This window comes from Thunnus thynnus, chromosome 23 (assembly GCF_963924715.1).
Source record: "Thunnus thynnus chromosome 23, fThuThy2.1, whole genome shotgun sequence".
Classification (NCBI taxonomy): domain Eukaryota; kingdom Metazoa; phylum Chordata; class Actinopteri; order Scombriformes; family Scombridae; genus Thunnus; species Thunnus thynnus.
This window is the reverse complement of record NC_089539.1, coordinates 20,942,644-20,961,683: the sequence shown is the minus strand read 5'-3', so window position 1 is coordinate 20,961,683 and position 19,040 is coordinate 20,942,644. Positions and strand designations below refer to the sequence as shown.

Below are 19,040 nucleotides of genomic sequence, written 5' to 3'. Positions count from 1 at the left end.
CAACAGTGCATCAACACTTGAAATAAGTTGAAAAATACATGTTTTCGCAGAAACATTATTAATATTTTAATAGAAATTAGAGCAGAACATTTAGTCCTACAAAAGCCTGGTGGGAAAACAGAAGAAAAATAAAGTATTAAACGCATAAATCAGAGTGAGAGCCACATCCAAATGACCATTTTTGTCTTTAAACCAAAAAAAGCATTAATAAACCGTGTTTAATCCTCAAAAAAAGTACAAGAAATGCGTCAGTTACATTAAAAACATCTGGGTCATGTTGGGTCAAGTGTCGATTATGAACTGCAGGTTGGGAAGGAAAGAAAAGCCGCCTAGTGGGGACAACAAGTAACACATGTGCCATGTTTCTTGCTTGGTGTCAAAAAAGGGAAATCTGTGTGAATACAAGTGATGAACATACAAGAAAATAAACTAAAAAATTATAATAGATTGTTCACAAAATCCGTCTTAATCCCAAACTTTAAGTTGAATCTTGCTTCAAGTCATAGCTGCTCTTCTTCTTGCTGTCTTTAGATCTACTTTTTTCGGGGATTTACTCACAACTACAGAGAATTCCTACGCGCTGTGAAGGCAGCAGCAGCAACAATCCAAATTACCACCGACTCATCCAGGCGTGGGGACTGACAACACTTCCATCCCTCTCTCTTCAGTGGGTGGGTGTAATTTTTCTTCTCCACATCACACCGTGGAGGACTCAGAGACACTGGAAATAATGTACCACTTATCTTTTTGAGCTTTAAAGGGAGAGAAAAAAACAGTGCAAGATGCTGCTGCTGTTGACTGTGCTGGTGATGTGCCTCAGCCCGAGCATACTGGGGCAACTGGAGGAACCCCAATTTGGAGATGATATTGATTCCGATTTGACAGACTTTGATTTAGATATTGTGAGTAAGGCATTTCAAAGATGGAGATGTTGCACTTTCTGGTGTCTGGATTTCCTCACCTGACTATCTTATTGTGTCCACAGGCGCCGCGCAGGGTCCCTCGGCAGGTGAAAACTATATTAACAAAGGTAATGTCAACTTTTCTGCGGGTCTATGAAGCTATTTGAGCCTTGAGAGTGTTGATGTTAGTGTTTGTCTGCTAAATTTAGAAATTAAAGGTGTTATAGACCTGACTTTTTTTTAATTAAAGAGAAGATAAACATCGAAATTTAAAGAGATTCATTGAAATTCAATTAAGAAGCAACCTCGGTTTGTAGATAAATATTAATCTTGTGATCTGTCAATGCTCTGGGAGTTAATGAGTTAATGGTTTAAGCTTAAAGTTAATGAAACCCCCCCTTGCCAAAGCATTTGATTAGTGACCTGGAATGCATGACCTAGTTTAAGTTCTTTAGAAACACTGTATTTTGTCATTTTAAACTTGTGCGCTTTGGGCGTGACGCACAGGAGATCCGCCAAGCGCGCAGATGTGCCAGAGGAGCTGTAATGCGCTGGATCATAGCTCATGGGAACAAATTCCTCTGCCTCTGCTTGGTTATTGTAACTATGGGGAAACCCTGTTTTCCTTGGATGAGTTGTCTGAGGTGATAGAAAATGAATTTGGAGAGCTGTTAATACGCACAGCAGGAGTGCGTAAAATCATTAGCGTAATCAGTGATTTTCAGTGGAAAAAAAATAAAAATAAATGCATAAACTGTTTCCTCTGAGCAGCAGACCAAACCTCACATCCAAGAACTCTCCATCAAGACCACCATCATCTCCCGCTATGCCTTCACCGCGGTGTACTGCGCTATGCTCAACCGGCACTCCGCCGCTGCTGAGGGCGTCTTCCAGTTTCAAATCCCCGCTGGCGCTTATGTCTCCAACTTCACCATGTAAGAACGCACGAGATGCAACAATAATTCACAGACAGTGGATCTAAAATCAGAATAGGATGATTAAAACATAATTAGGATACAAAGTGTGAATTTATATGCACATTTATCACCTGGAAACCTTGTATATCATTGAAAAAAACTGCCTTTTTAACCTTAAAGAACATTTATTCTTGATATAATCCAGCAGGATTTGACAGACTTTTATAAGAAGATGGAAAATATTCTGAAACCAATGCATGCAGAAAAAAAAGCCTAAAATTAATGAAAGAAGGAAGATCTACTTGACCTTCCGTCAACTATTATGACCACAGTTCAACCAGAGTTGTGAGCAAATCAACCAAAGAGTGATTTTGCTTTCTTGGATTGTTTCATTTGAAGGATTTTAAGAAGCCTGAAGCTGTTTAAACAACCAGTATTTCAGGAAAAAAAGGGCAAAAATTAAAGAAAAGTCAGAAAAATGATGTTTTTTTGTAAAGTAAATATTTCCATCTTGTGACCCCTCAGATTTATCTTGACTCCTGACCTAGAGGTTGGAAACAACTGCTGTGCAATCATGTTTAGCAATCAGCCACCCTCGAGTCCTGGCATGAATAGCATTAAAATTGAGAGCAGAGATCGAGCCGTGAATGCCAGAAATCTTTTTAGAAGCCACAAACAAACAAAAAAAGTGCCATTCAGAGAGAAGATTTATCCTTCTAAAGACGGTTAAATTATCTAATAACAACATCATCATGTCTGTCTTTGCTCTAATTTGTCCCAGAAAGTAATTCAATTTTGCAAATTTGAAAGCTCTGGAAGATATTTTATGGAGGAAATTTAAAGCAGGATTTAATGAAATGACAGATGTTATAAAAGCTGGAGGGATTTTAGTCCCATTGTGCCTCTCATGTACTACTATTACATTCGAGTCCCAGTGCAATCACTGAATATCTGATTCTCCAAAAAAGAAATAATTGGCAATCTTTGAAAAACTCAGAATCTTGTTTAGCAACCTAATCGCTGTCATGAAGATATTTCCTCCTCCTCCTCCTCCTCAAATACTCTTCTAATCATCTGGTTGAAAGAGCATGTCGTCTCCTACGCGATAAAATCATTAGATGATAAGATGATAAGATTTTTAACCAGTTTTCCAAGTTGTGACTCTGTTTCCTAAACGAAACCAAGATAACAGCCAGAGAGAGACATATCCACATAAACCAAAATTAAATCATTATCAGTTATATTGGTAACAGTAGGAACATATGCCATTGGACGCTTTGCTCTGACTTGAATGTAACGGTAATATATAAGGGGCGCAAACTGGAGCTTAAGGGATTTATGATGTTTCAGTTGCCATGGAGATGTGAGCAAAGTGCCTTTAAAGAACGGACAACTTTTTGTACTCTTAAACACCAAAGTTCATTCATGTGCAGGACTGTTAACCGTAAATAGGGAACAACAGGATTTTGTCCACAAATTCAGTCTTTTTCCAAAGAAACCCCCAGTTAAACTGTGACAATAGGTGGTCCTGAATATGAGGAACCGCTCTAATCCTCGACCTTTGACCCCGTGCACCAGGATCATCGGAGGGCGTGTCTACCAGAGTGAGGTCAGGCCAAAGCAAAAGAGGGTCAAACAGGAGAACGGCAAACCCAAGAACAAAGAGTCAGGTGACGCAAGGTAAGACGAACCTGAGAGAGACTCTGTGTGTGTGTGTGTGTGTGTGTGTGTGCACGTTTGAATATGTGTGTGGCCACTCCTGCGGTCTGATCCCCCCTCAGGCGTCTCCTCCTAATTACACAGCAGAACTCGCGCCCTCTAATGTTCCTATTTTGCGAACAAAGATTAATAAGATCCCGACTAAAACCTCTTCTACCACAACTAGGCAATCACAGAGAGCAAGTGTTTTACGTGCAAGTGTATATGTGCGTGTGTGTGTGTATGTATGTGTGTGTGTGCGTGTGTGTGAGCAGACTGAGGCGAGTCTGGAGTAACATCATCGCTCCAGAGACAAGAATTGTCATATAAATATGCGTGTGACCCCGCTGAGCCAAAGGGTGACATATGGAAGAAGTGACATCACATTTCCATCTGTCAAGGCGAAAAGTGACATTTCATAAAATGAGATTTTGTGATTCACTGACTCCGCTGTAAACAGCAGAGCAGAAAAGGAAGGAAAATGGGGGGGGGGGGGGTGAAATGGAATATGTGAGATTAGACAGAAGCAGCACTTCCATATTCATAACATCACTTCTTGGACCGCTCCACGTCTTCTGTACTCCTCCCTTTCCTAATTGCTGCAATGTTTCCCTTTTGCTGTCATCTATATTTAATATTCTGTCTGTTTACAGCTTGTGCTCTTTCAATTTCAGTTTATTTATCATATTTTTATCCAATCTGCTAACACTCAAATGTGAAGAGGGCCTGAGTCAGAAAAGCAGCATCATGGCACCTGTTAAAGCTTCATACTTTTTAACATATAATGAATATTTAGCCAAAACACAACAAATATAAGTGCACCAAAACACACTATCAAACCAGCAGTTTAAAAAAAATCTGTTTAAATTTGTAATATTAAAGCCACTATGTGTAGAATTTGAAAATTTCGAACTTTTGCATCCCCTAGTGGCTGTAATAGAAATTACACTGTTGCAGATAATAAAGCACATACACCAATCTGATCCAGGTACATTGACATTGAAGGGTTGAAAGCAACGTATAGACAGCACAGATTATCATTGGGATTGTTTAATTTTTCTACAAACAAAACTCATAAATAAGCCTAAACATATGAGCTTTTAACTAAACAAGAGGTTGCAAAGTTTTTCAAATAATTTTCCATTTAGCGACATGTTGATGAAGGAGTATGCAAATTAATTTTTGACCTCCCTGACCTCTGAAAATATATTACTGACATCATAAAAAAATCTGCTTATCTGGAGAAATAAATGCAGCAGATAATGACAGTAACAACAACAACAAGAAACTATCATTTATCTAGCGTGGAATCAATTAAAATGATCATGTATTAGAATTTTGGTTGAATTTATAGTATCAATCCCCTCCATTTCCATTATTACCAACTTTTTCCCAAAGCATACTAGCATTATTTTAATATATATTTCTGAATGCACTTTTCACTGTGATTGATAACGTGATTGGTAATGTGTAAGTTTCACATTTGAAGCTTGATATTCTTCCACTACCACACAGAGATGAATGGCTGCATAGAAGATATACAATGGGCATTTAAAAACATAACAAACTACAGTAGGGTTTGGAAAGCGAGCAGTAATTTAAAGCAACTATTTACATATTCCAGAATTTGGCGCCATCCATTGATAGTATCAAAAAAGACACATGAAGTACATAAATGTGATTTGTAGCAGACAGGCTAACATGCAACACACAAGCATAGCTGTTTAAATATTTTTGATAGCCAGTATTTTTAACAGAAATCTATTTTATGTGCATAATCCTCCGGTGAAGTACTGCTGACATTGAAGTGAACAGGTTCTCCCGCTCTTTCATTCCCCCTCCAGTCCAGAGCCGGAGGTGGAGGTTTTCAAGATGTCGGCCAGCATCCCGGGTCGGAACAGGGCCATCTTCCTGCTTACCTACGAGGAGCTCCTGCAGCGCCGCCTGGGACACTACGAACATGTGACCAGCCTGCGGCCCTTGCAGTTGGTCAGCCGCCTCAGCTTGGACGTCACCATTGTCGACCACTCGACAATCACGGACTTGCAGGTGCTGCCGCTCCGCAACGGCAGGAGCACCGGCAGGAGCAACGGCGCTGCATCTGCACCTAAAACACCAGGTTTACAGATGTCTTACCATTTCATCATATATTTTTATCTCATGTATATCACCTGTTCTTGTATTTTTAATTTCATGCTACATGTTTAAGCAAACAAATATGTTTTAAAATGGGATAAAGGAGCATACCACACACATAATAACTGTAAATATCATAATCTACTCTTTATAGATATCAAATTAAAGGGAAAAAAGGTCACAGCATCATTTTTAGAGTGCCCTGCCACCAATTCAGCTCCACATTTGGGTCAGGGCCACTTCACTTGTTTCAGAGTTTTGTTCTTGATCCAGTTAAAACACAGACCTGCTTCCTGTTTTGTTCTCCAGCCAAGCCCGAGCTTCCTGTCACCACTGCGATCACAAATGAGAACAATGTCTGCAAGATTACCTTCAGCCCCAACATCATCCAGCAGGCCAAGATCACCACCAACGGCAACCTGGGAGACTTTGTGATCCGCTACGATGTCCAGAGAGACATGGGGATCGGAGACATACAGGTGAAGAGCACGTGATGTGAAAACCAGACGGTGGAAAAGCATTAAAAATTGAATAGTTTTCATATTTCTAATGCATGCACACAAATTTCCCATCCAACTACACACACACGCATACATCCACCCACCTGTTAGTCATTAATTTCTCTGGCTTCCTGCCACAGGTCTTACTCTGCTGCCAAACTCTTGCATCTGTCTTCAGAGCAATCTTAAGTTTGCCATTCATACACAACTACTGCACCTGGTCTCAATGCCGCTCACTGCTGTATGTCTGTCTCTCTTTCCCAGGTTTTAAACGGCCATTTTGTCCACTACTTTGCTCCCAAAGACCTCCCCGTTGTACCCAAGAATGTGGTGTTTGTGATCGATACCAGCGCCTCCATGTTGGGGACCAAGATGAGACAGGTAAAGCAGCACGCTCAGTTGAAAACCAGTATACAGGAAGACATTCACAGTGTGCAAAATTAAACTCAGCCGTCATTGGTAAGCTCTACTATAATTGGAGATGGAGAAAGTTTTATACAAGTTTTAGCACATTTGCTAAAATTCGTGTTTAAGTTTACATTTTTGATTAATACATTTCCAGCCATTGGTTTTAGATCATGTCCAAATTGGTGTGAAACGTACTTTGCATAGGTAACATTCATTACTGCTGCATGGTAATACCACTGAAAACAGAAATAGTTTTGAAGTCCCTCCTATGAAGGCACATTTAATCACTTATGTGAAGCTCCAACATTCGGGATATGAGAGTTGACTTTTAAGAAGCACTGCATTTATGAACAGTGTTGTCAGGAAATTTAACATGGAAGACAAACAACATGCAAACATAAACCATGATGAAAAAATAAGGTGAATTTGGTGGCATCTTACATTAAATCTTAAATCGAGACTGTCCTCCCGAAAGAAACAACAGCATCAAACGTTTGTAAAAATGATCTTTCCATAATCCTATTTTTTGTGCCAAACACAACCAAACCATATCACCAGAAAGCATTTGTTTTTCAGTGATTTGTAACCGTTTTGGAAGGTACAGACGAATTATGTCGTCCTCCAGATGGGAGCATTAGATCAGAAAACACTGATACATTTACAAATGTATTTCAATATTCAGTTGTTGACTTGTTGTAAGACACTGGTTCCCGACCTGGGGGTCCCAACCTCCACTAGGGGTTGGTAAAGCTTGATGGGGGGTCGCAAGGTCCGCTTGATTTTAAGAGGTGTAAGGTTTTTGGTTTTAGGGTTTTTTGATACATGTCTCACCATTTAATTCATTTATCTGAAGAAAACAACACAATTTAAGTGTTATTTAAAAGGTTTACATCTGTATTTATGAAGAAAAACAAACAAAAACATAAATTACTTACTTACAAGGATACGGATGCGGTGTAGTTGAACACAAGTCATATCCACAGAAGCTTCACACTCTGCAAACCAGCTTAATAGCCCATTCCTGCATTACAAAAGTAGGTAGTTAAAACAACTGAAGAGCTAATGGAAAAACGGTCTTGAGTGAACTCAACAGTAAAATAGGTTTCCCCTAAGAGAAAAGGTTGGGAACTATTGTTATAACGTTTACACAATTAGTAGTGAATGGGATGAAACATACAAAAACATCAGCATGGTCCTTTAAATTTTGATTTGTCACTTCCTGTTAATCTGTCAGCAGTTTCTTCTAATGTTCATTCTTGACTCCAGAATTAAATTTGAGCAATTCTGATGGGTCTTAATTAGAGTAGACATCTGCTGCAGCCCGTCTTTGAAACTAAGGCTGATGTGTTCGGTGTGTTTTCACTATAAAAATCTTATTTAATGCAGCTATAGCTTCGACCTTGGAGCAGAATTCCAGATATGAAATCATTTTTACTTTCACAGAGTGTGTCAAGAGAAAATGTGAAGACAGGCTTGCCTCCATGTGAAGCAATTTACAATGTTTTCTTGCAGAAATTCAACCGTTGCACTGAATCAGAAACCTGACAGCCCACCTCCTCACACCCACACTGGAATATCAATATCAGACCTTTTCCCCCATCTGCAATAGCAGGAAAATCCCCCCCCCCTCCCCCCTCTGGTCAGACTCAGAGCTCATCTCTGCAGCTGCCACGAGCGAAGAGTGCAGAAACAGACAAGAGAGCAGAGAAACTGAAAAAAACATTAACTGCGAGAAAGAAAAGTGGAAATATACTGTACAAGGCCGTGCTGTGAGGGAGGAAGGTCAGGGTCTATGGGGTAATGGAACTTTCTAGACAATAGCACCCTCGACCCCTTGATCTATCCCCCCACCCATCGCCAGCCCCCAGTGGGCCGCAGGAACAGAACAACAAGTGTGTTTTGATGTGGCACCACAATAGAGGGTTTCAGTGTGGGTCAGTCAGTGGTTCTGACCCCTGCTGTATACAGCCCATATAGACGTCTGTAAACCCCCCCCAAGTGCCAAATTATACATGGCACCCACGCTCAGGGCTGCAGATCTGGAGATGATGACACTGTGAAGCTGCAGGAATGACAAGTTTTTAAGTTTATTTAAAAATTATTTGATGATTTTTTTGTTTGTCTTTGTATTAGAATGTGGACATCCAAGACAAGCCCGTTTTGAGCTCTAAGAGAGAGACAATCTAATGTAGACAAAAACATAATTTTCTTGCAGGAAACAGCTCTTTTCTCCAGAAAATGATTAACTTTCTGGTGAATTAATGTTTCACCTGCAACTGAAGCTCTTTCAAACTCTCTATTTTGAGATATAAGTACTGAAATACTCAGTTTAACTAGCTTTCTGTGTCCATACAATGCTGGATGCTAGTTTTCAACATCAGCAGCAGCGACATGTGTGTTTAATTGATGGGATGTGTAGCATTACAATATAATAAGCATGACTGAACCACAGAGATCATAACCAGGTTGTATATCCAGAGACTCGGCATAAATTCAACATATACAGAATATAAGTAAAGTAAATATTGGCACAAGATGTAAAATAGTTGTCCCGCCAGCAGTATAATTATCACAAACCCATATCAAGACCTTTGGAATCAATTATTTCTCTTTCTCTATGACTCTCTCTCTCAGACTAAAGACGCTTTGTTCACCATCCTGAGGGATCTGCGTCCCGGTGATCACTTTAACTTCATCAGCTTCTCCAACAAGATCAAAGTTTGGCAGCCAAATCGTCTCGTACCGGTCACACCCCTTAACATCAGAGATGCCAAGAAGTTTATTTACACGCTGATGCCCACTGGAGGTGAGACGTTACTTCAGCGCCAATGGAAAAATGAATGTCTTACCGTGTTCCAGTAGTTTCTCATAGTCTTCTTTACCTGATTCCTGTATTCTCAGTCAATACTGTCTGTACATCTGGTAGATGAATATGATTCTCTTTGTTGTTTTAATTTTATCATCAGCAGTTGCCTATATTGAACTCTTAACTTGAACCATGTGTTTTTTATGGTTTGCTCAATACTTTTCCTGGACAGAAAATGGTGTCCCCATTAAAAAACACAAGTGGAAAAACACATTTTTTATAAGCTTTCACTTTCATTTTGCGTAAGGACAATAAAAACTATAAATTTTGACTTAGTAACTGTATTTCCATTTCTTTGACATTTTCATGAGCAACAATCTCTCACGACGTCCCTCCACTGCAGGCACAAACATCGATGATGCCATTAATACTGGCTCCACTCTGCTTCGTGAGTACCTCTCGGGCCCTGACGTCAGCCCAAATAGCGTCTCCCTCATTATTTTCCTGACGGATGGACGGCCCACAGTTGGGGAGATCCAGTCCACGACGATCCTGGGGAACACCCGCTCAGCTGTGCAGGAGAAGTTCTGCATCTTCACCATCGGGATAGGGAATGACGTGGATTACCGGCTGCTGGAGCGCATGGCTCTGGAAAACTGTGGGATGATGAGACGCATCAACGAGGAAGCTGACGCCAGTGCTATGCTCAAAGGGTAAGAATGTGTTTTCTGCTCTGTTTCCCCATGAAGCCAGTATATATAGAAGTTTTACATAAAACATCTCTACCCTCAAAGCCAGTCTCATCCTTCTAAATAAGCAATTGTTATTTGGATTTTCCAAGATGTCTATAGGGTGGCCATCTTAAATTTGTAAAAATAGCAACCAAATTGGGGATTTCTCACTATCTCAGCTTCATGGGGGTGGCCAACCTGGAAGGATGTGGACAACAAATCCAATGGTGTTAATTATGACAGAGGAAATGGAGAAAACATCTTTTATATCCAAGTTAAAAAATGATCTGAAATTGCTCTTGAACTTGCTCTTGAAACTGGACTGAAACTGGTCTAAGACCAGTCTGGCAACGTGGTCTGGAAGTGGTCTAAAACTGGTGTGAAACTGGTCTAAAACTGATCAAAGACTGGCTTGACAATGGTTGGTGCTAGACTGGATCAGCCAGAGGGACTATTTGCAAAACCTCACCTTAATCTAACCCCACTCGCGAGAGTTCATCCCTCCGTCTGTTCCAACCTAGCATTTACCCTTGACAATGTGGTCTGGAAGTGGTCTAACACTGGCCTGGAACTGGTCTTAAAGTGGTTTGAAAATGTGGTCTAAAACTGATCTTAATCTGGCCTGACACTGGAGAAAAAGTGTACTAAAATCTGTGTGAAATTGGTCTACATCAATCTGGAAATGGTTCTCAATTGCTTTGACAATGTGGTCCAGATGTAGTCTAAAATTGGAATGAAACTATTCTAAAAGAGGTGTAAAACAGATCTAAATCTGGCCTGACACTGGAGAGAAAATATACGAAAATCTGTGTGAAACTGGTCTAAAACAGTCTCAAACTGATCTAACACTATTCTGAAAATGTGGTCCACGAGTTGTCTAAAATTAGTCTGAAACTGATCTAAATATGGCCTTATGCTGAAGTGAAAGTAATCAAAAACTGCTCTGAAACTGGTCCAAAACGGGCATTAAAATGGCATGACAGAAGCCACAAGTCCCTTTTCAATATTACACCCGCTGTGTCTGACAACATGAAGAGAGAAAAGTTTATTTTTGGATTTTTATAGAAGCCAACATTCCTGTTTATTTTTTTGTTTTTTTTAAATACAAGATATGGTCACCATATTGTCATCTGTTCAAAATACATCTGTTTCTTGTTCCTTCCTCAAATACTTTTGTGTGTCCAGCTGCAGCATTCTTCACTGTGGTGTTTTTACTTTGCACTTCCTGAAATCACTAATTAATCAAACTGGATTTTCTGTTTGTTTCCACTAAACACACACTTGACACTTGGGTGTTTAATCATGAAATACAGCTCATTTGTGTTAGGATATCATTGATTATTACTTTAAATAAAAGGTATAATCCACTTCTTATTAATCAATTAGCTGTCCTTAATCCCTCGCTTCTCCCCTCTGACACGTCCCTCCATCTCTCATCGTGCTACGAGGCAACGAAGACCGCAAATGTGACGGTGCTGACAACAGACCTCTTTAATCAACTTCAACATGTGACAGCCACAGACTACAACAGCCACCCTCTTTCTCTCTTTTTTTTTTTCTTGTCCTTTACACACAACCCTCTTCTCTCTCTCCCTCTCTCTCTCTTTCTTCCGCACTCGGACACACGAGGTGTTTGTTCAGTTGAGCAGGAATGTGTGTGTGTTGTGAAACCTGCGTCTGAGTATGTACGTGGGGTTAACAGATAGACTCCGCAGATAATAGCCCTCGTCCTGCTTGAACAAACATGCTGGTTAAGAGGTGAGGAGGTTTACTGCAGCGTGACAACAAGGACAGAACAGGACTTATATATACACACACATACACACATACGTAGTCTTAACTTTATACACACTCTTTTATGAATGTGCACCCAAACTCTCAAGTGGGTGGGGTGGCAGTAGCTTAGAGAGGTTGAACAAGCAGATTTATGGCCGGAAGGTGGCTTGTTTGAATCAACAAAACATTTGACGAAATCTTTTGCTCCTTTAGAAACTAATGCGCCCTCGAGCAAAGGCAATGAACCCCAACACTGCTCTGCTTGAACAGTAGAAGAATAGGGTACAGGGCAAACACACCTCACATTTGGATACCGTTTTTGTAAAACTAAGCAATAAGAAATAAAGCCCATAACATGTGTGATACTCTAGGGGTTCATGACAAGCATCTACACTGCAGTATGTTGCTACAAGATATTGGTAAGCACACAAAATAAGATCCAAAAGGTCCAGTTTAATGGCATATAAAAGTCAAAGACACTGCACACTGATTTTAATTATAATCCTTCTATCTATCTCCTAAAAGTTCTCACCGCAGCATTAACTTGCTCCACCATCTTGCTTTGAACTTGAACTTGCACGACGGTTCAAGTGGAAACTATCCTCACCAGATAAACAACAGCCTTTCTCTTACGTTCAAACAATGACCCACAGCTCTGACGCTGGAAATTACCCATGTTTACACTTTCCTAACAAACGACATTCATGCAAAGAATATCCGGTCTCTCTTTCAGGAGCAATTGCAGAAGTAGCGTGAAGTGTTCATAGCGCCGCTTAAGTGAGGGACTTGTTTCATAGGCTGTGTTTCACAACTTGTCTCCTACAGCAAATGCTAATTTCTCAGAACCTTACTTTAACCGAGTAGTTTTAGTGACCTAAACGTAGCCCAAACCTTAGTTATAGAGGTGGTAGACCATAAAACACTCATAGGAATCGTTTTTCTTAATGGACATATGGGTGATTTTGGGAGGCACTCACCAATATGGACAAAAGATCAAATAACACTTATAGGCAGCGACTAAGAGTCTATATTTTGCTGTTTAGATATGATGAGGCATGCTAAGACCTACTCTGCGTGGTATTTGCATTTGCACATATCTGCACTGCAGCAAAAGCAGATCCAGCATCAAACTTTTAGCCTGTGTTTATTTGCTGTAGCACTATATGACAGCACCCCTACTTCACTGATGCAGCGGCTTCAATGAAATGAAGAAGCCACCGTTGTGTGAATGTGCTTAGAGAATTTACAAAATACCTTGATTTTCGACTTGCAGGGATCATATGACTGTCTCTGTATCATTTTTTAACATATTCAGCTACAATCCCAGGTGTCTTTTTGACCCTTTCTAGGTTCTACGATGAGATAGGAACTCCTCTGCTGTCTGACATAAGGATCAACTACACTGACGACTCGGTCCAGTACGTTACTCAGCATCTCTTCACCAACTACTTCAATGGCTCTGAGATCATCATCGCCGGCAAACTGACCAACCAAAGTGCCGAATCACTCCACGTCCAGGTAACCGCCAGCAACAACGACAAGAGCATCATCCTGGAGACCGACGTACCGCTGCGGCACCGACAGATAGAGACCGAGAAGCATGTGAAGGCTGCTACAGCAGCATTGGCATCTGGATCTAAGACTCCAGGGTCAGGGGTCGCACAGGAATTAGGAGTCGCTTTGGGTTCGATTGCGGAAGACTTTGTGGAACGCGTCTGGGGTTACTTGAGCGTCAAGGAGGGTCTTCGGTCGCGGCTGCGCAGCCAAACCAGCAAGGAGAGGGAAGACCACATCAAGCAGGCCACCAATCTGTCTATGAACTACCACTTCCTCACTCCCCTCACCAACCTGGTGGTGGAGAAGCCCGAGGTCTTGGCTGACGGCACCATGGCCCCGACACCCACCAACGCCCCGGCTGCTGGTAAGCCTCCCTCATCTTTCTCACCTGCCAACGAGCTGCCAGGTGACACAGAGGACGGAAAGCCACAGAAACCCGACGGGAAGAAGCCAGGAAGCCTGAGTTCAACTCCGAGCAACACGCTGGGTGAGGTTTTGTCTTCCAAATTTGATTATTGTACAGGATGTGTGAAAAGTCTGCTGCCAGAGGGAGACCAACAAGTAGACAAAAAGTAAATCTGATGGTTACAAGAAGAACTGAAACCTACAACTGCAACAAAGGAATACTTCACTGAAAATGCCCTAACAAGATAGCAGCTGTAGTCAGCTTGGATTCACAACAGTAACAATGGATTGAAATGGTGACATAGTTTTATATATATATTCTTTTAAGTATCATAATATCTACTACAACTTCTCGATCCACTCGAGCATAATCCACTGCAACACAGTCCATGCCCAGAATTTCTATATATTGATATAAAATATTTGTATATATATGTATGTATGATATAAAATATTGTATATTGCAAAGTAAGCTTGTTGCTAGCACAGTTAGCAGACCTTTGCTTCACAAAACTATATGTTCCAATAGCCTATAAGAAAGTAAACAGCTAACTACAACTCTGTACTGTTTTAGAGAGAGAAAATATTATTATAAATAAAATATAATAAAAATATGCCTACACACAGCTTCTTGATGCTAGCATGGTTAGCTGTTTACATTTGTTGTTTAATACTAACTAAAGCAGACATAGTTGCTTGCGAGAACGGTTAGCTAACATTAACAACAGCTGTATAATTTGGAGAAAATGTGGCTAAATATACGGTTATCATTTGTCGCTACCAGGGAAAGCAGTTTATATTTGTGTATTTAGTGATATTTTAGTAAATTATGGCAAAAATATTAGCAATAGGAAGTCTCTAAGCAGATAAATTGATAGCAAGGGGGTGGATTATATTGCAGGAGAGGTTTGATATTTTTTTCTATAATTGTTATAACAGTTGCGAATCCAAGCTGACTACAGTTACATCTGAAAGCTACAGATCCGGCTTTCAAGCCTCAACAGGGTGATACTTAAACCGCAGATTTTTGGTGGAATATTTATTTCAAGCAAACATCAAGAAACAAAAAACTTTTCTCTCCCTTTAGCCACTGTTTTACACTAATAACTGTCCCACAAGCAGTCAATGTCACTCAAATGGAATATTTTAAGAGGAAGCATTAAACAATGGAAGCCCTCTGACTCATATTCTCTTCCTTGTAGGTAAAGTTGACAGGAGACCGGCCAAGAAATCCATGACAATCTCCAAAACATCAGGTAACTCCACATTCTCCCCCTCATGTAAACAGTTGTAAGATTTCCCCTGCCTGTTTCATCTGATAGCCTCTGAACCCTATATACTGTATACATGTGTGCAGTGGTTATGAGGCTCCATAAGAAGACTTGAAAGAGAGGAGAGGGGGAATGTACAGTAAACTCTCTCTCTACACTCTGTGTGGGGGCGGCCTGTAATTTGGATGTTCGTCAGACAGGCGAGGTGTTCAGGGATGTCTCTGAACATGACTTGGAAAGAGGAAAGAACACACAGGGTCTAATTGAAATACCAGCACAGGCACTACGTGGTACTTTAAACATGCAAGTGCGTGTTCACGAGCGCACACGCACATACACTGCGGGCGAACGGTAGAGCGTTGAGAGTTGAGAAGTGGATGTTTGTGTTACATTGAAGAGAGGGACCCCATCAGAGGCAGTTAGTGAGGGCTAATGACCCTGTCATTACTGTTGCTCTATCATCTCATCACTTCTCTGTTCATCTTAGCTGGGTTCTCACAAGTCTGTGGAGGCTCCGGCTAAAGATGTAAACTATCTGACAAAACAGAAACTAAACTCGTGGTTATGGAGCTTTTCCTTTAAAAATCAGAAAACAATGCAAGACAGCAGATCGGCCATTGTCTTTATTTGTTTATCGTTTTAAACTAGGTCGAGGCCTTCTCATGCATACAAAGATGTCCAACTTTGGAGTGTGTTTAATGCCTTTATTTGATGGCCAACAATAGAGATGACAGGAAATAAGGGGAGATGACAGGAAATGGAGACAAAGGTCCCCGGCCATACGCAAACTTGGATGTTGTGGTTCACGGTTGGTGCATTAACACGTAAATCAACAGGGTGCCCAAATAAGACAAAGATTTCCGTTGTTTTTTCCTGTTTCTATATTAGAACAAAGAGAATTTTGTAATTTTGTTACTCCCAGCCCAGTTCTCCTTCTACTTTCTGTTGCATTTGTATCTAACTAGATACAAATACTTTTATGCCAGTAAAAAAGTTTATTTATTTGTATAGTACTTAAAAAAACATTTAATACATTAAAAATAAGAAAACTACTTTCTTAAACATTAAGATACATTTAAAATATTTTTAAATACATTACAAGAAAACATTAAATTACATTAAAAGTACTGGATAGTAAGGTTTGAACACTTCCCAATGAGTCTCAGCTAGTAACACTATCAGGGCCTTACAGGGTTAAGGATGGTATAAAAATGTTTTAATCTTTCCTGCTCCTTGAATTACCTCCAACAACCCCATAATACCAAATAAAACTGCATTCTTCTCCCTTACTCATACCAACATGTAGGTCCAACCTCTTTAAGGGTGACTAGATAATTAATGATGGAATAAAAACAATGTTATGATACACAAATTATACAGATATATATATATATATATATATATATATATATATATATATATATATATATATATATATATATATATATATATACATATATATTTTTTTTAAAGATTTTTCTCGAATCTTTGTTTTTTTCTTATAAAATGCAGGTTTTGCCTCTTCAAATCTCCAAATGTTACTCAAATGAAACAATCTGGGAAGTTTAGAGGTAGAATTTCTCTCTCTGGTTGAACTGTTCACAACTTTGTTTTAAGGGGTCTCAAACCAAAACGTTTGGGAACCATTGGTCTAATGAACTCAGTTACACTGTTTACACCCTGTTTTTAACCATAAATGCAGTATGTTAAATTAAAATGGGTCATTTTACTTTTAACAGTCTACATAGAGGTCCTCTTGTTATATTCCTGATGCTTGTGGCTGTTTTTTTAAGCTTCTGTTTGTGTCCTTGCCTTTGACTTTCGCTACCTCAGCGGACGGTGACCCTCACTTTGTGGTTGAGTTCCCCCTCAGTAAACTGACCGTGTGTTTCAACATCAATGGCGAGCCCGGGCACGTCCTTCGCCTGGTGTCTGACCACAAGTACTCCGGTAAGACTTGTGACACATCGATAAATAAAAATCTTATTTCATGTCACGATTACATCATTTATTCCTTCTGTGGGTCATTTATGTCTTCAGGTGTGACCGTTAACGGTAAACTAATCGGGGCCCCGGCTCCACCAGGCAGCCACAAGATGCAACGTACCTACTTCAGCACCATCACCATCGTGGTGGATCATCCCAAACGCGCCTACATCGAGGTGACCCCTAAGAAAGTCATCCTGGACGGGCGGGACCGCATGGTTCTGCCCTGCCACTCCACAGTTTCCGTGGACAGCGGCGTGCTTTCAGTGGCCATTGTAGGAAAATCCAACGTGACCGTGACAGTCGGAGGAAACATCAGCTTCGTGATCCTGCTGCACCAGTACAAGAACCCAGCCCCCTACCAGAGAGACCATCTGGGGTTCTACATCGGTAACAGCAAGGGGCTGTCCCACAACTGCCATGGTCTGCTAGGTAAGTGTCGACAAGAGTTTGATCTCAGGCTGGATAGATGGATACATGAAATCATTATCGGTCATTTAACATGACTAAAAGCCTGATATCAATCACTAAAGACTGTGATATTGATTACATTCCACTGTATCAAAAGGTTGTGCAGTACTTTGATGTAAAGTGTCTCGAGGGTGCTACTAGAAAAAGACTTCATTTCTACCAAAAAGGAATTATACTGTTTGGAGTAAGAAGTTTCATGACAATCTGCATGTTTCAGTATTTCTTTGGTGGAAATTTAAGCCTGAAGGTGTCACTAAAAACATTAGGATTCATTACCTAAGCCACCATTTTCCACATCAAAATGCATTTACTGGTCATGGTGAGCGCTCCTCAGCTAGTAAAAACACTTGTATAATGTGCTCTGCGCCTCTGCAGTGACCTTTAGTCAAGTTCTTTTTTAATCCGTCTCTCGTGAGTCCCCTGACTTTACGCAAGGGCAATAAAGTATTACTCAATATACCTCGTCCTGGATGAAAGTGACGAGGGGAAATTTTAACCCACCCACCCATCAGATAACTTTCACTGGAACTACAGCACGGCATGAATGTCCTCTGTGAGTCCTGATCACAGATACTGAATTGCTTTTATGTCATGTGGCTTAAAACAAAAAAACATGTTGTGGTGTGGAAGGATTTTAATGATTAGTTTTACTGGTGCCGCTCTGCTGAACCTGCAGTGAGACCTGTCTGACTCTGGATTAATAAGCTACAAACCCAACAAAAGTGTTTAATGCTGTTTGAGAGTCTTTTCCTACTTGTCGTCAACACTTTTGAGAAGACCACCAATAAGTATTTAATGATAAAGCAAACGTTTTGGTCACTAGACCTAAAATGGGTAAAGATTTAGTCACCAAAAGTTTGACTTCATCATGAAATCCTCTCTACTGTATATTTTTAAGTTACAGACACTGGCCTTCGAAGACTTTAAATTAATTTAAACCTCTGATTTATTCTACTTTTAGGTCAGTTCCTGTATGAAGAAGTGGGACTGGCGGAGCTTCCAGCAGAAGGAGACATGAAACCTTCGAAGGTCCTGAAGGTGAAGGAGCGTTCGGTGCCGGTGGTTCAGAAGAGCAGACGGATCTACAGCGGGACGCAGAGCGTAAACTGCTGGTTCGCCAGGAACAACGCAGCAAAGCTGATAGACGGACTGTACGAGGACTATTTGATGTCACACATGTTCGACACAGCGGACCAGCCACACGGGACTAACAGAGTGTGAGACGACAGCCACGAACTGTAGCTGTGGCGTTTAATTATTTGATTTAAATCTTAACTCATTTTACACTGTATCCATAAATATCACGAACCAATAGAGAAGGGCTGCGAACTCCAAATTTTCACGTTTCAGTTTCTTTCCTACCTACAGTTTTCTCCTTTGAATATATTTTTTTACTATTTCTAATGGAAATTTAATGTGTTTATTATATGTTTTTACAGTAATTTTGTAATTGTAAATAAAACATTTAAATCTACA

At 40.3% G+C, this 19,040-nt stretch overlaps 1 protein-coding gene across 1 annotated transcript; it reads left to right on the top strand.

Annotated features, from left to right (window-relative positions):
* The first annotated feature begins 613 nt into the window (after positions 1–613).
* On the top strand, positions 614–19,040 carry itih5 (inter-alpha-trypsin inhibitor heavy chain 5). The gene is made up of 14 exons (XM_067581517.1): positions 614–902; positions 986–1,030; positions 1,674–1,837; positions 3,398–3,499; positions 5,362–5,636; positions 5,963–6,132; positions 6,418–6,534; positions 9,196–9,367; positions 9,771–10,080; positions 13,224–13,918; positions 15,039–15,092; positions 16,941–17,057; positions 17,148–17,525; positions 18,526–19,040. The coding sequence occupies exons 1-14, from the start codon at positions 783–785 to the stop codon at positions 18,783–18,785; spliced, it is 2,979 nt and encodes a 992-aa protein (XP_067437618.1). The 5' UTR covers positions 614–782; the 3' UTR covers positions 18,786–19,040.